This window comes from Oncorhynchus gorbuscha, linkage group LG10 (assembly GCF_021184085.1).
Source record: "Oncorhynchus gorbuscha isolate QuinsamMale2020 ecotype Even-year linkage group LG10, OgorEven_v1.0, whole genome shotgun sequence".
Taxonomy (NCBI): Eukaryota; Metazoa; Chordata; class Actinopteri; order Salmoniformes; family Salmonidae; genus Oncorhynchus; species Oncorhynchus gorbuscha.
In genome coordinates this window covers 42485588-42504456 of record NC_060182.1, presented here as the reverse complement: position 1 = coordinate 42504456, position 18869 = coordinate 42485588, and the positions used below count along the sequence as shown (strand labels likewise).

At 44.4% G+C, this 18869-nt stretch overlaps 1 protein-coding gene across 5 annotated transcripts in view; it reads left to right on the top strand.

The window, feature by feature from the left end:
• Positions 1–15772, top strand: part of atf7a (activating transcription factor 7a) — a 48995-nt gene extending 33223 nt beyond the window's left edge. For 3 of the 5 annotated variants that reach the window (XM_046366180.1, XM_046366178.1, XM_046366179.1), the window contains exons 4-12: positions 1018–1148; positions 1408–1584; positions 1935–2122; positions 2373–2457; positions 2869–2988; positions 6619–6762; positions 7165–7353; positions 7556–7661; positions 12302–15772. In XM_046366180.1, coding sequence (XP_046222136.1) covers positions 1018–1148; positions 1408–1584; positions 1935–2122; positions 2373–2457; positions 2869–2988; positions 6619–6762; positions 7165–7353; positions 7556–7661; positions 12302–12591 — 1430 coding nt within the window. In that variant the 3' untranslated portion in view covers positions 12592–15772. The remainder of the gene's footprint in view (positions 1–1017; positions 1149–1407; positions 1585–1934; positions 2123–2372; positions 2458–2868; positions 2989–6618; positions 6763–7164; positions 7354–7555; positions 7662–12301) is intronic. The other 2 variants (XM_046366181.1, XM_046366182.1) reach the window with 1 other exon arrangement.
• The last annotated feature ends 3097 nt before the right edge of the window (positions 15773–18869 follow it).

Genomic DNA, 18869 nt, shown 5'->3' with positions numbered 1-18869 from the left:
CGTGGTGCACCGGTGTATGGTCCGTGATGTGAAGGGTCAAAAGTGGTGAGGGAGGAGCGTCCTCCTGCACCGCACTGTCAGGCTGTCAACAAGGCAGCGTGGTGCAACATCCAGAAACATCCAACATTTTCCTAAAATAATATATAGTCTCGAAAACCCGACCCTAGGCAACACTTGATGGTCTCTTTTGGCATAGAGGAACTACGCCACTGCCTACATCGATAAAGGGGAAAAAACACATTCTGGGGACTCTCCCAACGAATCACGAGGCAGACATGCCAGATCTCCGCAATTCAAAACCCAAGTTTGCAGGCATAACCTTTTGTAGTGGTAGTTGATGCAAACTAGCCACTTGTGAAATACACTCCTAAAAAAAGAACCTCTGTGATCTCCATCTTACTAGCTACTATTTTATTCAAGCGGATATTGTAATCGAGCAGATAAAGTAGTGATGTAGGCAGAGATGTCGTTCCTCTATGCCAAAAGAGTCCATAATTGAAACAAAACCTTGGACACTTGCCTAGGGTCGGTTTTTGAGACTATAAAATATGTTCAAATGTTCAGACTTGTTTTCATTGGGAAGGCAGATCGTTTTTATTCGATCAAAAGCAATCACTTTTGCATGTGAAAACACAGAATCCTCATGCCCGGGAGGCAGCCCGATTCCAAAACGAATGCAGTCACTCTTCCAGTGCAAACTCCTTCCCCTGGGGTAACCCGGGCCAGATAATCGAATGCCTTCAAGTTTATATTTTGGGTTCTGATGGGTTATGGTAGTTGATATAAGCTCATGAGCTGTTTCTAAGTTATATTATTCAATAATCAATGGGTGTATATATAAATATATGTCAAAATGTATGTAGCAACTAAGGATTCTAGCTTTAAATATCCACGCCAAAGTGTTTCAGAATAAAACATCCATCCGTTGGCTGTTTTTTTGCACGGTAAGTATGGAAAAAAAGGTGAGAGATTTTCTAAAATAGATGTTTCTCTGTGTCTCATTTCCTCCTGTTCCAGACCAGACCCCTACTCCCACTCGCTTCCTGAAGAACTGCGAGGAGGTGGGGCTGTTCAACGAGCTGGCTAGCTCCTTCGCTGAGGAGTTCAGGAAGGCCCAGGAGGATGACGACAAGCGGGCCAAGAACCCTGTGAGTAGAACGCAGGTGGTTCCATGGACCACGTTTGCCTAACGAGTTACTCCATCTGAGACCTGAAGACTTGCGTAAGCTCTAGGCTTTAGGTCAGTGGACTAATGGTAGTGTTGCGCGCAGAAGACTAGGATCGGAACCTGTCAGTCACATGAGCAATGGGGTGGAATGGGATTGGAGTCCTGGATCTTCTGAAGGGTTATCTCTCCTGTGCTTTGTAGTGTCTCACAGTCTCCCTCTCTCACCCTCTCTCCTCCAGCTCCCTGCCCCGAACAGGGAGGTGGCCCTGGACATGAGCCTGCAGACGCCTTCAGCAGAAGCCGTGAAGGTGAAGGAGGAGACGCCTGTTGAGGTTGACTCCTCCCCACCAGGAAGTCCAGATTCCTTTTCCAGCATGTCAGACAGTAGCAGGGACACCATGGTGAGAAGAGGAAAGGTAGGGGTCAAAACTAAGGGGACATGACTGACCAGCAAACCCATGTTGAATGACCTAATTGGTTAGGATTAGAGTTCTGGGTTGGCATGCCAGTCACGTTCCTTCAGTCACACCCAAAGGTAGGGGACAGGGGAGGGCCAGAGGAACACGTAGTAAGTAGGTGTGAGAGACCAGGATGGGCACTGTGGTTTGTTAATGGGGATCGAATGGATGACTGACAGGATAGAGGACTCCTCCTTTACTATGTCTATGTGCTATCAAGGAACAATCCAGAATGCATTGGAAAAAGTCATTATTGACCTCATGCTCACCCGGTGTTGAACTGAGCATCTCTCCTGTCTTCTCCTCAGGACACTCCCCCGAGGCCAGCGCTGAGTTCGGCCCCCACCCCCACAATCATGAGGCCAGGCGCCCTCCCGGTGCGGCCCAGACCAGGCTCTCTGCCCCTCCACCTGGGCTTCGACGCCCTGCAGCCCACCATGCCTTCACCCACCTCTGTCATCACACCCACCCCACCATCCAACCGCACCGTATTGGGGTGAGTGACTGGTCTTCTCGCCACAAACTTGGTTCCAGATCTGAAGATGGCATAAGCAGTTCTGGAACCAAGCTAGTCCTCCGTGGGGCCTGGAGATCCAGTTACCCTAGGCCATTTCTGTAGAACTGAAAGGATTGGATTGTATCCTATATGGTGTAAATTCCACCTAGCCTATCAGAGGGCAAGATGAAGATTTCCAAATAATGTTTTTTTCCCTTCCCATCAGTAACCCTCTACCTCTCTCTTCTAGCTCTCCCACAGGCCACTACCCCATGATGATGCACCTTCCCAACGGGCTCCTCCCTGGACCCATGCAGATAGCCTCTGTCATATCTGTAAGTAACCTGCCTTCATCGCTCTGCCCTTCTCTGGTTTGTTGAATTGGTTGTTGCCAATTCTGATTCAAGTGGAAGCTGACCATTACCTGGAAGCTGGTCCCCCGTAGCTCAGTTGGTAGAGCATGACGCTTGCAACGCCAGTATAGTGGGTTCGATTCTCGGAATGCCCGTATGTAAAATGTTTGCACAGATGACTGGCATTTATTCTCATTATTATTACATTAGTAACAGAGTAATAACATATCAGTCAGGGAGTCTAGTTTGATCATATAATAATTAAATTGTACGCTTGCACTAGTTGTCTATAATGAGTATTAATTCACATAGAGAATACATGAAGCACTTTGATACACTGTATGAGCCCCAACCTTGGTTGTTAAAATGTGTGTGTGTGCATCCTGTCTCTAGCTGGCCCGGCCCATGCACATGGTGCCCAACATTCCCGGCATCCCTGGTCCTCCTCTGGGAGGTGGCAGCAGCGGCTCCAACTCCCCCTCGGGGTACACCACACACTCTGAGGCCAAAATGGTTAGGAACAGATGCATCTGTCTCTCTGTGTGTCTCTGTCTCTCTGTGTCTTTCTATCTTTCTCTATTAGGGATGCACATTCCTGTCAATTTTTCTGCCATCTAACTGACCCTCATTAACCGCTTAACAAACGCTTACAATTTGTTCCAAACATTAAAAATGATGTGACCAACAGAAAATACTATGCGTTCATACAAACAGACATTTTTTTAAACTATTGAAACAATAGCAAGCAGGGTTTTCCATTAGCGCCGGCTGCGGCTACAGACAAATTTTCCACTTCAAATTAAGTAGGCTACTTTCATTTTGCTTGTCCGTCAAGCCCTCTCTCGCTAGAATGAACGATATGCATCTTCTAGTGATCTATTGATAGGATAGGCACCTGCAGTCTGCTGTCTGTCCCGCCTCCCCGGTATAATTTGTGTGCGCTATGGTTGGTTGCAGTCAAATTTCTTTGCACGGAGGAGGGAGAGAGCATGATGCTCATGAATTTGCACCTCCCATGTAATGTAAGTGGTAACGATGAGTCAAAATCCTATTATTGTTTTCATTCATATTTCCTAGGCTTCCTTTCCTAGGATTTTGGGGCTTGCCAGACAGTGACGGTAAAGTGAGTGACTCGTCTCGTCAGCCTACCGAATCGCATCGATGAGAGAGCCGTTCATTTGACTCCCTAATTTGCATAGGCTACTTTTTGGCGATTTATCTGCAGATCATTTATGAAAAGATGAAGATGGTGAATCATCACTACAGGAACAATAGGTAGTGTAGTTAGCCTCATTCTGGTCCAAATATCATAATTAGGTCCCTCACGTAATCCAGGTATTAAAACGGATTTCAACAATATTCTAAAATCTATTTACCTTTTTAGTAGGGAATCAACTAAATGTATTGAACAATTATTAATTTGCCCAAGTTTATCATAAGACATAAACAGAATGCATCAGTGATTCGTATTTCCTGCAACTTTCTGAAGAGGCAATGGGAATGTCTGTGTGTAGATGGAAATGTTTCTCAAAAGCCTTCTCAATGAAATGCTAACTAAAAATTAGCCTATGCTTACCTGACAGAATCATGTCTTGATTATTTTCATCAATCCAGCAGATATTTGTTTTGCAAACCAAAAACAAATAAGGGAGTTGCAAAGTGCCCTACAAAAACACCGCTAAACAACATCCTCTTGCTAGGTGCACACTTGAATAAAAGGGTAAATACACCCCAAAATAAAAATGTATCCTGATGGGGATTAAGCTTTGTTGTTTGCCCTTGCCTAAGGAAATATTTGTGAGGCTCTATGCAACGCCCTTAAACAATTCCCTTAGGTAAGGGAAAAGTATTCCTTAAGGTAAGTAAACCCCTAAGGGAAACACTTATCACTTCATTTAAAGGGGAAATTCGCCTTAAAAAGTTGTTTGCGACTGACTTCAAGTTAAGGAAACTGCAATGGAAAAGATGAGGGGAATATTTATTTCAATGTTTTATCCAACCGGGCACTGCAGCTCTCTGTGTCTGACGGGTGATATTCCACTCAAACTAGGCTTTTTAATGCGCGTGTGGTGCCCGTGTGATAATTAAGACGCATGACAAACATATGAAAACACACACATGCCAATTTAATTACACTCAGTTATGCAAATTATCCTATCGATCTATAGGCTCTCTGTCCCACTTGGTCTACCCCTTCGGGTGTACCACACACTCTGAAACCAAAATTGTGAGATCTATCTCTATTTCTGGTCCTCTCTTGCTCTTTCTCACCCACCTTCTCTCTCTCTCTCTGGTTCTTTCCCCCTCTATCTCCCCCATTTCTCCTTTCTCTATGTATGTACAGTTGAAGTCATAAGTTTACATACACCTTAGCCAAATACATTTGAACTCCGTTTTTCACAATTACCGACTTTTAATCCTAGTAAAAATTCACTGTCTTAGGTCAGTTAGGATCACCACTTTATTTTAAGAATGTGAAATGCCAGAATAATAGTAGTGAGAAGGATTGATTTATTTCAGTGGGTCAGAAGTTGACATGCACTTAATGAGTATTTGGTAGCATTGTCTTTTAAATAGTAGTTGCCTTTTAATAGCATTGCCTTTTAATAATAGTTTAACTTGGTTCAATTGTTTTGGGTAGCCTTCCACAAGCTTCCCACAATAAGTTGGGTGAATTTTGGCCCATTCCTCCTGACAGAGCTGGTGTAACTGAGTCAGGTTAGTAGGCCTCCTTGCTCGCACATGCTTTTTCAGTTCTGCCCACATATTTTCTGTAGGATTGAGGTCAGGGATTTGTGATGGCCACTCCAAAACCTTGACTTTTGTCCTTAAGCCATTTTGCCACAACTTTGGAAGAGTGCTTGGGGTCATTGTCCATTTGGAAGACCCATTTGCGATCAAGCTTTTACTTCTTGACTGATGTCTTAAGATGTTGCTTTAATATGCCATCTATTTTGTGAAGTGCACCAGTCCCTCCTGCAGCAAAGCACCCCCACAACATGACGCTGCCACCCCCGTGCTTCACGGTTGGGATGGTGTTCTTCGGCTTGCAAGCATTCCCCCCTTTTCCTCCAAACATAACAATGGTCATTTTGGCCAAACAGTTCTATTTTTGTTTCATCCAACCAGAAGACATTTCCTCAAAAAGTACAAACTTTGTCCCCATGTGCAGTTGCAAACCATAGTCTGGCTTTTTCATGGCGGTTTTGGAGCAGTGGCTTCTTCCTTGTTGAGCGGCCTTTCAGGTTATGTCGATATAGGACTCGTTTTACTGTGGATATAGACACTTTTGTACCAGTTTCCTCCAGCATCTTCACAAGGTGCTTTGCTGTAGTTCTGGGATTGATTTGTAGTTTTCGCACCAAAGTACATTCATCTCTAGGAGACAGAATGTGTCTCCTTCCTGAGCAGTATGACGGCGTTGTGGTCCCATGGTGTTTATACTTGCGTAGTATTGTTTGTACAGATGATCGTGGTACCTTCAGGTGTTTGGAAATTGCTTCCAAGGATGAACCAGACTTGTGGAGGTCTACAATTGTTTTTCTGAGGTCTTGGCTGATTTCTTTTGATTTCCCACAGATGTCAAGCAAAGAGGCACTGAGTTTGAAGTTAGGCCTTGAAATACATCCACAGGTACATCTCCAATTGACTCAAATTATGTCAATTAGCCTATCAGAAGCTTCTAAAGCCATGACATCATTGTCTGGAATTTTCCAAGCTGTTTAAAGGCACATTCAACTTAGTGTATGTCAACTTCTGACCCACTGGAATTGGGATACAGTGAATTATAAGTGAAATAATCTGTCTGTAAACAATTGTTGAAAAATTACTTGTGTCATGCACAAAGTAGATGTCCTAACCGACTTGCCAAAGTCGGTTAGTGGTTGAAAAGCGAGTTTTAATGACTCCTAAGTGTATGTAAACTTCCGACTTAAACTGTAGCTATGTATCTATCTCCCTTCGTTGCCCTTTACCCTTCAATCCCTCCTACCTCAGTTTGTTTGTCACGTGACTGAGATGGCATAGTCCAGAAGCAATTGTGATAACATAAAGGAACACGTGTTTGTCGTTTTTATTTTGTGTGTATTTTGTCCATGTGTGTTTTTAATGTTAAAATGGTCCTGGTTGTCCTGTCTCCTGTAGAGGCTGAAGGCAGCGCTGGCCCAGCAGAGTTCAGGAGGTCATGGTATGGGAGGTATGGCCGGCAGCCCCATGCACCCCCAGAGGATGGAACAGAGCCAGTTACTGGTGCAGCACCCTGACGCACCCTCCCCAGCACAGCCACAGGTAGGACGACGTGGAGACATGGACACACTCTTACTCCCTCAAGCACTCACTCACTCACGCACATGCATGTTCATTGTAAAGAATACACATGGGGGTTTTACTTTCTGGTAATCAGGGTTGGGGTCAATCCATTTCAATTCCAGTCAATTCTGAAAGTAAATAGAAATTTCAGTGTACTTCCTGAATCGACCCCAACCCTGGTGGCAGTAGAATATTATCAAAATCCTCTTGACTTAGATCTTCATGACCTGACGTTCGTTGACATCAGTAGAAGGGCAGGGGCATTATAATTTAGGCACTGAAAGACAATTTTGTATCAGTCTTGTTTTAGGTGTTGACAATCTGACTCAAACCCTCACTCTCTCTCCATTTCCACCACGCCCTCTCCCCCCTTCCCTCCAGGTGTCTCCGGCCCAGCCTACTGGTGGTCGGCGGCGGCGTGCGGCGGAGGACGACCCGGACGACCGTCGACAGCGTTTCCTGGAGAGGAACCGGGCGGCCGCCTCGCGTTGCCGACAGAAACGCAAAGTCTGGGTCAACTCCCTGGAGAAGAAGGCAGAGGAGCTCGTCTCCATGAACGTCTCGCTGGCGGTGTGTGTGATGGTTTACAAAGCCGCACTGTACTTCGGTCTCATCTCTGCTTTTCTCCGAACCACTTACTCGTTGAAACATTTCAACCAGTTTGAAAATAGAAGATATTCGGTCCTCTTCTGGCTGTACTGGGTAGAGACACAGTATTGACTCATTGTGTTACACAACAGCATTGACTCATTGTGTTACTGTGTTTCTTCAGAATGAAGTGTCTCTCCTGAGGAATGAGGTGGCTCATCTCAAACAGCTACTGCTGGCTCACAAGGACTGCCCTGTCACCACTCTACAGAAGAAGATTGCCTACATGGGTGAGCCTGCTAGCTAGCAGCAGCTAGAAAACACATGGGAAACTCTAATATGTACTTTTGTAATATTATCTTATGTTGTTCTTGTCTATAACTGTTCTGTTGGATGGGGAGCGTCGTTGCACAGCTAGTTTCAGGTCTCTCGAGAGATGTTCGATCCGGTTCAAGCATGGACTCTGGCTGGGCCACTCAAGGACATTCAGAGACTTGTCCTGAAGCCCCTCTTTCGTTGTTTTGGCTGTGTGCTTAGGGTCGTTGTCCTGTTGGAAGGTGAACCTTCGCCCCAGGCTGAGGTCCTGACCACTCTGGAGCAGGTTTTCATCAAGGATCTCTATACTTTGCTCCGTTCATCTTTCCCTTGATCCTGACTAGTCTCCCAGTCCCTGCCACTGAAAAGCATCCCCACAGCATGATGCTGCCACCACCATGCTTCATCGTAGGGATGGTGCCAGATTTCCTCCAAATGTGACGCTTGGTATTCAGGCCAAAGAGTTAAATCTTGGTTTCATCAGACCAGAGAATCTTGTTTCTCATGGTCTGAAAGTCCTTTAGGTGCCTTTTGGCAAATCCAAGCGGGCTGTCATGTGTCTTTTACAGAGGAGTGGCTTCCGTCTGACCACTCTACCATAAAAACCTGTTTGGTGGAGTGCTGCAGAGATGGCTGTCCTTCTGGGATGTTCTCCCATCTCTGCAGAAGAACTCTGTAGCTCTGTCAGAGTACATTTTGGGTTCTTGGTCACCTCCCTGACCAAGGCCCTTCTCCCCCGATTACTTAGTTTGGCCCATGGCCAGCTCTAGGAAGAGTCCTGGTGGTTCCAAACTTCTTCCATTTAAGAATGACGGAGGCCACTGAGTTCTTGGGGACCTTCAATGCCGCAGCAATTTTTTAGTACCCTTCCCCAGATCTGTGCCTCGACACAATCCTGTCTTGGAGTTCTACAGACAATCCCTGGTCTTTGCTGAAATCTGTTGGACCTTATATAAACAGGTGTGTGCCTTTCCAAATCATGTAAAATCAATTGAATGTACCACAGCTGGACTCCAATCAAGTTGTAGAAACATCTCAAGGATGATCAATGGAAGCAGGTTACACCTGAGCTCAATTTCGAGTGTCATGGCAAAGGGTCGTGAATACTTAAGTAGATAAAAAATCATCTAAAATCCTGTTTTCACTTTATCATTATGGGGTGTTGTGTGTAGATTAATGAGGAAACAAATGTATTTGATCCATTTTAGAGGCTGTAACAACAAAATGTGGGAAACGGGAAGGAGTCTTAATGCACTGACGTCATCCTGACCAACTGGCCCTCTAAATACACCTCCGCTGTCTTTAACCAGGATCTCAGCGATCACTGCCTCATTGCCTGTATCTGCTACGGATCCACAGTCAAACGACCACCCCTCATCGCTGTCAAACGCTCCCTAAACACTTCTGCGAGCAGGCCTTTCTAATCGACCTGGCCCGGGTATCCTGGAAGGATATTGACCTCATCCCGTCAGTTGAGAATGCCTGGTCATTCTTTTAAAAGTAACTTCCTCACCATTTTAGATAAGCATGCTCTGTTCAAAAAATGCAGAACTAAGAACAGATATAGCCCTTGGTTCACTCCAGACCTGACTGCCCTCGACCAGCACAAAAACATCCTGTGGCGGACTGCAATAGCATTGAATAGTCCCCGCGATATGCAACTGTTCAGGGAAGGCAGGAACCAATACACGCAGTCAGTCAGGAAAGCCAAGGCCAGCTTCTTCAGGCAGAAATTTACATCCTGTAGCTCTAACTTCAAAAAGTTCTGTCACACTGTAAAGTCCATGGAGAACAAGAGCACCTCTTCCCAGCTGCTCACTGCACTGAGGCTAGGTAACACGGTCACCACCGATAAATCCATGATTATCGAAAACTTCAACAAGCATTTCTCAACGGCTGGCCATGCCTTCCTCCTGGCTACTCCAACCTCGGCCAACAGCCCCCCCCGCAGCTACTCGCCCAAGCCTCTCCAGGTTCTCCTTTACCCAAATCCAGATAGCAGATGTTCTGAAAGAGCTGCAAAACCTGGACCTGTACAAATCAGCTGGGCTTGACAATCTGGACCCTCTATTTCTGAAACTATCCGCCGCCATTGTCCTAACCCCTATTACCAGCCTGTTCAACCTCTTTCATATCGTCTGAGATCCCCAAAGATTGTAAAGCTGCCGCAGTCATCCCCCTCTTCAAAGGGGGAGACACCCTGGACCCAAACTGTTACAGACCTATATCCATCCTGCCCTGCGTATCTAAGGTCTTCGAAAGCCAAGTCAACAAACAGGTCACTGACCATCTCGAATCCCACCGTACCTTCTCCGCTGTGCAATCTGGTTTCTGAGCCGGACACGGGTGCACCTCAGCCACGCTCAAGGTACTAAACGATATCATAACCGCCATCAATAAAAGACAGTACTGTGCAGCCGTCTTCATCGACCTGGCCAAGGCTTTCGACTCTGTCAATCACCATATTCTTATCGGCAGACTCAGTAGCCACGGCTTTTCTAATGACTGCCTTGCCTCGTTCACCAACTACTTTGCAAACAGAGTTCAGTGTGTCAAATCGGAGGGCTTGTTGTCCGGTCCTCTGGCAGTCTCTATGGGGGTGCCACAGGGTTCAATTCTCGGGCCGACTCTTTTCTCTCTATATATCAATGATGTTGCTCTTGCTGCGGGCGATTTCCCTGATCCACCTCTACGCAGACGACACCATTCTGTATACTTCCGGCCCTTCCTTGGACACTGTGCTATCTAACTTCCAAACGAGCTTCAACGCCATACAACACACCTTCCGTGGCCTCCACAACTGCTCTTAAATGCGAGTAAAACCAAATGCATGCTTTTCAACCGTTCGCTGCCTGCACCCGCACGCCCGACTAGCATCACCACCCTGGATGGTTCCGACCTTGAATATGTATACATCTATAAGTACCTAGGTGTCTGGCTAGACTGTAAACTCTCCTTCCAGACTCATATCAAACATCTCCAATCTAAAATCAAATCTAGAGTCTGCTTTCTATTCCGCAATAAAGCCTCCTTCACTCACGCCGCCAAACTTACCCGAGTAAAACGGACTATCCTACCGATCCTCGACTTCGGCGATGTCATTTACAAAATAGCTTCCAATACCCTACTCAGCAAACTGGATTCAGTTTATCACAGTGCCATCCGTTTTGTTACTAAAGCACCTTATACCACCCACCACTGCGACCTGTATGCTCTAGTCGGCTGGCCCTCGCTACATATTCGTCGCCAGACCCACTGGCTCCAGGTCATCTACAAGTCCATGCTAGGTAAAGCTCCGCCTTATCTCAGTTCACTGGTCACGATGGCAACACCCACCCGTAGCACACGCTCCAGCAGGTGTATCTCACTGATCATCCCCAAAGCCAACACCTTATTTGGCTGCCTATCATTCCAGTTCTCTGCTGCCTGTGACTGGAACGAATTGCAAAAATCGCTGAAGTTGGAGACTTTTCTCCCTCACCAACTTTAAACATCTGCTATCTGAGCAGCTAACCGATCGCTACAGCTGTACATAGTCTATCGGTAAATAGCCCACCCAATTGACCTACCTCATCCCCATACTGTTTATATTTATTTACTTTTCTGCTCTTTTGCACACCAGTATCTCTACCTGTACATGACCATCTGATCATTTATCACTCCAGTGTTAATCTGCAAAATTGTAATTATTCGCCTACCTCCTCATGCCTTTTGCACACAATGTATATAGACTCTCTTTTTTTTCCTACTGTGTTATTGACTTGTTAATAGTTTACTCCATGTGTAACTCTGTGTTGTCTGTTCACACTGCTATGCTTTATCTTGGCCAGGTCGCAGTTGTAAATGAGAGCTTGTTCTCAACTAGCCTACCTGGTTAAATAAAGGTGAAAAAAATTTAACATTTAAAATACTAAAGCTCTTAATTTATAGGGGATAGTGGTTGAAATAGCTGATTGTGGTTTCTGGTAGCTCGATTCCTTCTACCCTGTAGAGCAGGGACGGGCAACTGGTGGCCCGCGGATCAATTCTCTCTTTTTCACGGGGGTCTCAATTTACTCTAGAATAGTAGAATACATAAGGTGGAGTTTCAAAATTTGGTTGTGCATCAGCAGTTTTTCTCTTATTTTGGCAGTCACTCAAGTAGCCCATAGCAGCTAAAATGTGTTAACTGGCCACTAGACTTACCAATCTGTCTAAACTTTTAGTAATCAAGGTCGAATTACCGACCGTGGGGCCCCCATTGATTTTGATAGTCACTCACTCCGATATCACGTTAAAAACGGTAAACATTTCAAGCCACCCTGTGGCAAAATCTATAGTATTGCAAGAAATTAGCTTTAAAACAGCACATTACAATTGCATAAAATGTGTTAGAAAATTGCTAGGTTTTCTCTCTGCCGAATGGCAAAATGTGTAGAATTGCAGCTAACCAAAAATGATTTTGCTTATGGCCCCCAAAAGGCTAGGGCCGGCAGTGGGTATGGATGTGGGTACGCAGATGAGTTCGTTTTTTTTTTTTTTGTGGCCTCCACCAAAGCTGCCCATCTCTGATGAAGAGTCACTCTGGTAAGCCCATCCCTGTAACACACACTGTTCTTGTGTCTTCGTCTTGCAGGAGAGGACAGTCCTATGAGAGACATGTCGGAGTCCACCGGCTCCCCAGCCCCTGTCATCCAACACAGCTCCCTGCCCAGCCCCTCTCCCTCCTCGGGCCCCAACGGCGTGGGCGCCCGGGCGGCTGCCGAGGCCATGGCCATGTCCGTGCTGGCTGGGATGGGTCAACACCAGCAGAGGAGAGGAGAAAGGGATGGAGGGAGAGATGAGAGGGATGGAGGGAGAGACGGGAGGGATGGTCCCTCCTCTCACGTCATCATGGCTACACAGTCGCACCACTCTGCCAGATGATGAGCGTATCACACATCACGGCCCGGGACTCTACGGCGACACCACCCCACACGGGCAGGAGGAGAGTGGAGGAGATAGTTTAAAAAAAATATATATATATATATATATATACATATAAAAAATATATTAAAAATAACTCCTCTCTTCTCAGGTGACCAGAAGAGTAGGAAGGAAACGTTGTCTTACATCAGATAGCGTGACAATTCTGCCTCCGAGTATTGCGTAGGAGTGACGCAACCTGATGTAAGACAATGGGAGGAGGAGGGACACCAGAAGAAATAATATCTTCCTACTAAAATTAAACAAACTCCTCCTCCTCTTTCCCCCTGCTGTGGTTGCCATTTTGTGTCAGCCATTTTGTCTCATGCCTGGAGCCTTGCTGGAGCTCAGCAACAACAGCCTTCTGGGAATGGACTGGGACAATAAGAGAGAAAGAGCTTCATGTTCTGTTCACTATGCCATAGACAACATACAGGGGCTGGACTCCACACCCCCTCAACCCCCCCCCCCCCCAAAAAAGAAATCACCCTACAACCCTCTCGCCTCACCCTCAAGCACTTATGAACTTCACTGAACTGTAGGACTGCATAGCATCTTCCTGAGGGTGGTAATGGTCGTTGTGATAAACTCGTCACTCAGACTTTAATTAACAAATACAGGTAACACACGGACAAACTCACACAACACACGTGCACATACTAGACATACATATACACTCAATGTAAACATTGCATTGATTCACATTTGTTGTTGATCACGTGAGATACCAAAACACTGAGCACTGCAGGGGTCCATATTATTGTAAGAAGGGATTGTGGCCTTGCTCTCCTGCACATGTTGACATGTTTTATTCACACACACAAAGATGATTGACGCTCCGGATCCAAAGATGCATTGTTTTTTTTTATACTTTCATTGTCAAGATGGTCGGATCCAATATTTTAAATTTGGTCTGTTTTCCTGAATCCCTAATAGTTTAAGTGGTTTCATTTTGAGCATCTGTGTCAGTCGTTCACAAAAGTGGACCTCATTTATAGCCTTTTATGATACGTTTTAATAAACTGTGTGTGTTTTTATGTACAGCAGAAAATAGCAATTTGTTGTTTCAATATCTGATACACTAAGATCCGGTTTGGTAGCATGTGACATATTTTTTTAAATTAGCATTTTAGTTGTGTTCCTGTGCAGCTTTCATTACGTTAACGGCACATTTATTTGCAGCTTGGTCCATAGCGAACCAAATTGTGTCTTTGGTTGTCACTGAAGCTGTGCGACAGAAACAGAAAGCTAAAAGTAATAGATTCACTGTACACCGTCATTTCTAAATGACTTATACACTTATTATACACAGACATTTTTTCCAGACTACTTCCCCTCTCCTCTGTAACCATTTCCTCTTTCCCATGCAATGTTTGTATGTATTAGTTTCTAAACGATTACCATCTTTTATGACATCTTAGCTGGCAGAAAGCTTTTCTTCTAATGGTTATCTGGCTGTCTATCTGGCCTTTCTCTTTGTCTTTTTGTGGTACTGTAGTAGTTCATCCTTGCTGCTTTCTGGAGTGGAATGTGCTGCGCTTTAGTCTCTCTAGGTCGTGTTCATTAGACACCAAACGGAACAAAAATGGACTGAAACGATGAGGAACTACCTGGATCTGTCCAATAAGAAATGCTTCTTTTTGTTTGCCATTACAAAATGTTCTGGAATGTTTTTTTTGTTTTCGCTCCCTAATGAACAGGACAGTTGCTGCTCTTATGAATGACTATCCAAAACAAAGCAGTGTTCCCCTGGAACGTTTGTGTGTCTACAAACGGCACTGACACATGAACAAACATGTAACCGAACTGTTATACTGTGGATCAGCACTCACTCAGTGACAGCTCAACACACAAACAAACACACACACACACACACACACAATGTGTTCGAAAACAATTTTGCCTTAAAGAATCACTTTCGTGCCTCCAAAATACCCCTCAAAGATGATTGGGTTGCATGATAAAACATAATGCTTCTGCCTTAGGAAGAAAAATAATAATAATTGTCTCAGAAGTTAAAAGCCATTCACAAGGAGTAACAATAGATTCATTTATTTTATATGCTGATTGTATAGAAGATGCCTTAAAAAAAATCAGGAGTAAAATGGCATCACACTTCACCACTGCAGTCACCACACTTCACTGTTGGGTGATAATAATGCTGCCATCTAGTGGAGTAAGAGGACTTTCACCTTCTCACAAGGACGGGAATTGGACATGGACCTTGAGGGAAATTCTTTCAGAACTCCTGTGGCAGTCTGGGAACAGTTTCAATTCTTCAGGGATACCCTTTATGAACAAAGTTTTAGACATTTTGTTTTAGAAAAACAACTCTTAAACAAGGGATCATCTTGTTTTGCATTTGTATGTAACTTCCCCCACAATCCATCTGAAAATGTATGTAACAATTTGCATGGTGTATTACTGCAGAAGTAACTAGAGTATCAGTCAAAAAACATAAGGACATGTCTAAAGGCACTTAAATATGCAGGTTTATCATTCATTGTGTTTTCTTTTGTTTGTGTTTGTATATACTTTGGTTTAATTTGAATACTTTCAGTGACATCAAAAGTTGGCTATTTCTTTTGTCTTTATAATGTATATTATACATAATGGGCTTGTTTCTCGGATACAGATTTAGCCTGGTTCTAAACTTTAAAGCGTGTTCGACGGACATTCGCGATTGAAAGTACTTAGTCCAATAAGGATTGCTACTCAGTAATTACTTGACACATCTCACAAATGACTGAACTTCTTTGTTCTACGCCTACAATCCCAATAGTAACCAGGGCTCTGGTCAAAGTACTGCACTATATTGGGGGATAGGGTGTGATTCGGGATGCTACCCAACAATGACAATCCCAATGGTGACCCTGTATGGCATTGTGTAGGACTCTGAGCCCGACGCTATAGTTGGCTAGCTGTCCCTTATTAATAGACGATTGTTCATATAAAATGGTTAAAAAAAAATTTAAAAACACTTTATTTAGCTTTCATGTTAGTTGATCTTGTCATTGGCACTTTGTTTCTTCTCATTTTTGTCTTTGGTATTTTCTTTATTGCGTGCTATTGTTTGTCATCAGGACTATATACAAATACGCTGGCATAATAAACGCTTCTATTATATATTTTTGTGTTGTAATGATGAGATATAGAAATGAATTTGTATCAGAACATCGATTTCTTTATTTTTCCTATCTAAAATACTTTTAATGTAACCCAACTGTTTGTATCAGCCGGACTGTGCCGGAACCAGAGAGTTAAAATCATGATTCTAATTCGATGGCTGGAACTCTGCTCTGTCTGGACTGCCCACAACTCACAAACCAACTAAGTTATTGTTGCATTGGTTTCATGGAAATCAATGTTTTTTTTATTATAAATATTTCAAAATATTAACCGTTGTTGTGAACAAGTAACATAATTGTATAAGAAAAATTAACAATTTTATGTATGGAGAAGACATTGTGAAAGTTGCTATTAGTTATTTGAATTGTTCATTCGCACAGAATTGAACTAATCATTTCTGAAATTGTCCTTTATTGTACTGTACATCTGTACTATATGAATATATTTACTTTTCCATGCATGTCCAAGTGGAACTACTATGAACACTTACAGTGCTGCGGATTTAATTAAACAAAAGGACCTAATGGATATCAACCGTTTCTGAATCATTTGATTCAGACAATTTCACACAATAGATCTCATGCTGTATGTTTGTTTTACATGGTCACTTCATAGGTCAATGCAGAATTCAGCAATCAATCTCTGTACTAAAGATTTTTGTCCAACTAATAATGTGCAACCTGTGCTGTATCTTATCTTGTGATCACCATAGATACATACATGTGTAACAGTATAACTTTAGACCGTCCCCTCGCCCAAACCCGGGCGCGAACCAGGGACCCTCTGCACACATCAACAACAGTCACCCACGAAGCATCGTTACCCATCGCTCCACAAAAGCCGCGGCCCTTGAAGAGCAAGGGGAACTACTACTTCAAGGTCTCAGAGCAAGTGACGTCACCGATTGAAACGCTATTTAGCGCGCACCACCACTAACTAAGCTAGCTGTTTCACATCCGTTACACATGCATGCCAGTGTTGCCACCTGTAACAGCATCAGATATTTACTGAGGAAAATAATGATAGAGCCAATAGTCAACATCAGGGATAAGTGAAAAATGGGGGGGACAGTACCAGTTGAAAGTTTGGACACACTTACTCATTCAAGAGTTTAAAAAAAAACGATTTTCTACATTGTAGAATAATAGTGAAGACATCAAACTGTGAATTAACACATGGAATCATGTAGTAACCAAAAAAGTGTTAAACAAATCAAAATACAGTATATTTTATATTCTTCAAAGTAGCCACACCACACATTCTCTCAATTAGCTTCATGAGGAATGCTTTTCCAACAGTCTTGAAATAGTTCTCACTTATGCTGAGCACTTGTTAGCTGCTTTTCCTTCACTCTGCGGTCCAACTCATCCCAAACCATCTCATTTGGGTTGGGGTCAGGTGATTGTGGAGGCCAGGTCATCTGATGCAGCACTCCATCACTCTCTTTATTGGTCAAATAGGCCTTACACAGCCTGGTGTGTTTTGGGTCATTGTCCTGTTGGAAAAACAAATGATTGTCCCACTAAGCAAAAACCAGATGGGATGGCATATCGCTACAAAATGGTGTGGTAGGCATGCTGGTTAAGTGCCATGAATTCTAAATACATCTGACAGTATCACCAGCAAAGCAAAATCACACCTCCATGCTTCAGTGTGGGAACCACAAATGCAGAGATTATAACAGAACATGAGAAAGATGTTCAAATGTTCATAGATGACCAGCAGGGTCAAATAATAATAATCACAGTGGATGTCGAGGGTGCAACAGGTCAGCACCTCAGGAGTAAATGTCAGTTGGCTTTTCATAGCCGATCATTCAGAGTATCTCTACCGCTCCTGCTCTCTCTAGAGAGTTGAAAACAGGTCTGGGACTGGTAGCACGTCCGGTGAATAGGTCAGGGTTCCATAGCCGCAGGCAGAACAGTTGAAACTGGAGCAGCAGCACGGCCAGGTGGACTGGGGACAGCAAGGTGTCATCAAGCCAGGTAGTCCTGAGGCATGGTCCTAGGGCTCAGGTCCTCAGAGAGAGAGAGAAAGAAAGAGAGAGAATACTTAAATTCACATGACACCGGATAAGACAGGAGAAATACTCCAGATATAACAGACTGACCCTAGCCCCCCGACACATAAACTACTGCAGCATAAATACTGGAGGCTGAGACAGAAGCGGTGCGGTCGGGAGACACTGTGGCCCCATCCGACAATACCCCCGGACAGGGCCAAACAGGCTGGATATAACCCCACCGACTTTGCCCAAGCACAGCCCCTACACCACAAGAGGGATATCTTCAACCACCAACTTAGAGACAAGGCCGAGTATAGCCCACAAGGAAGCCCCTTGGGGCGGCAGGGTAGCCTAGTGGTTAGAGCGTTGGACTAGTAACCGAAAGGTTGCAAGTTCGAACCCCCGAGCTGACAAGGTACAAAATCTGTCGTTCTGCCCCTGAACAGGCAGTTAACCCGTCATTGAAAATAAGAATTTGTTCTTAACTGACTTGCCTGGTTAAATAAAGGTCAAATAAAAAATAAACAAAGATCTCCGCCACGGCACAACCCAAGGGGGGGTGCCAACCCAGACAGGAAGATCATGTCAGTGACTCAACCCACTCAAGTGACACACCCCTCCTATGGACGGCATGGAAGAGCACCAGTAAGCCAGTGTCTCAGCCCCTGTAATAGGGTTAGAGGCAGAGAATCCCAGTGGAGAGAGGGGAACCGGCCAGGCAGAGACAGCAAGGGTGGTTCGTTGCTCCAGTGCCTTTCCGTTCACCTTCACACTCCTGGGCCAGACTACACTCAATCATAGGAGATGATTCTTCAATAAAGACTTAGGTCTTGAGAACGAGTCTGCGTCTCTCACATACTGTAGGTAGGCAGACCATTCCATAAAAATTGAGCTCTATAGGAGAAAGTCCTGCCTCCAGCTGTTTGCTTAGAAATTCTAGGGACAGTTAGGCCTGCTTCTTGTGACCGTAGCGTATGTGTAGGTATGCACTGCAGGACCAAATCTGAAAGATAGGTAGTAGCAAGCCCATGTAATGCTTTGTAGGTTAGAGGTAAAACCTTGAAATCAGCCCTTGCCTTAACAGGAAGCCAGTGTAGAGGCTAGC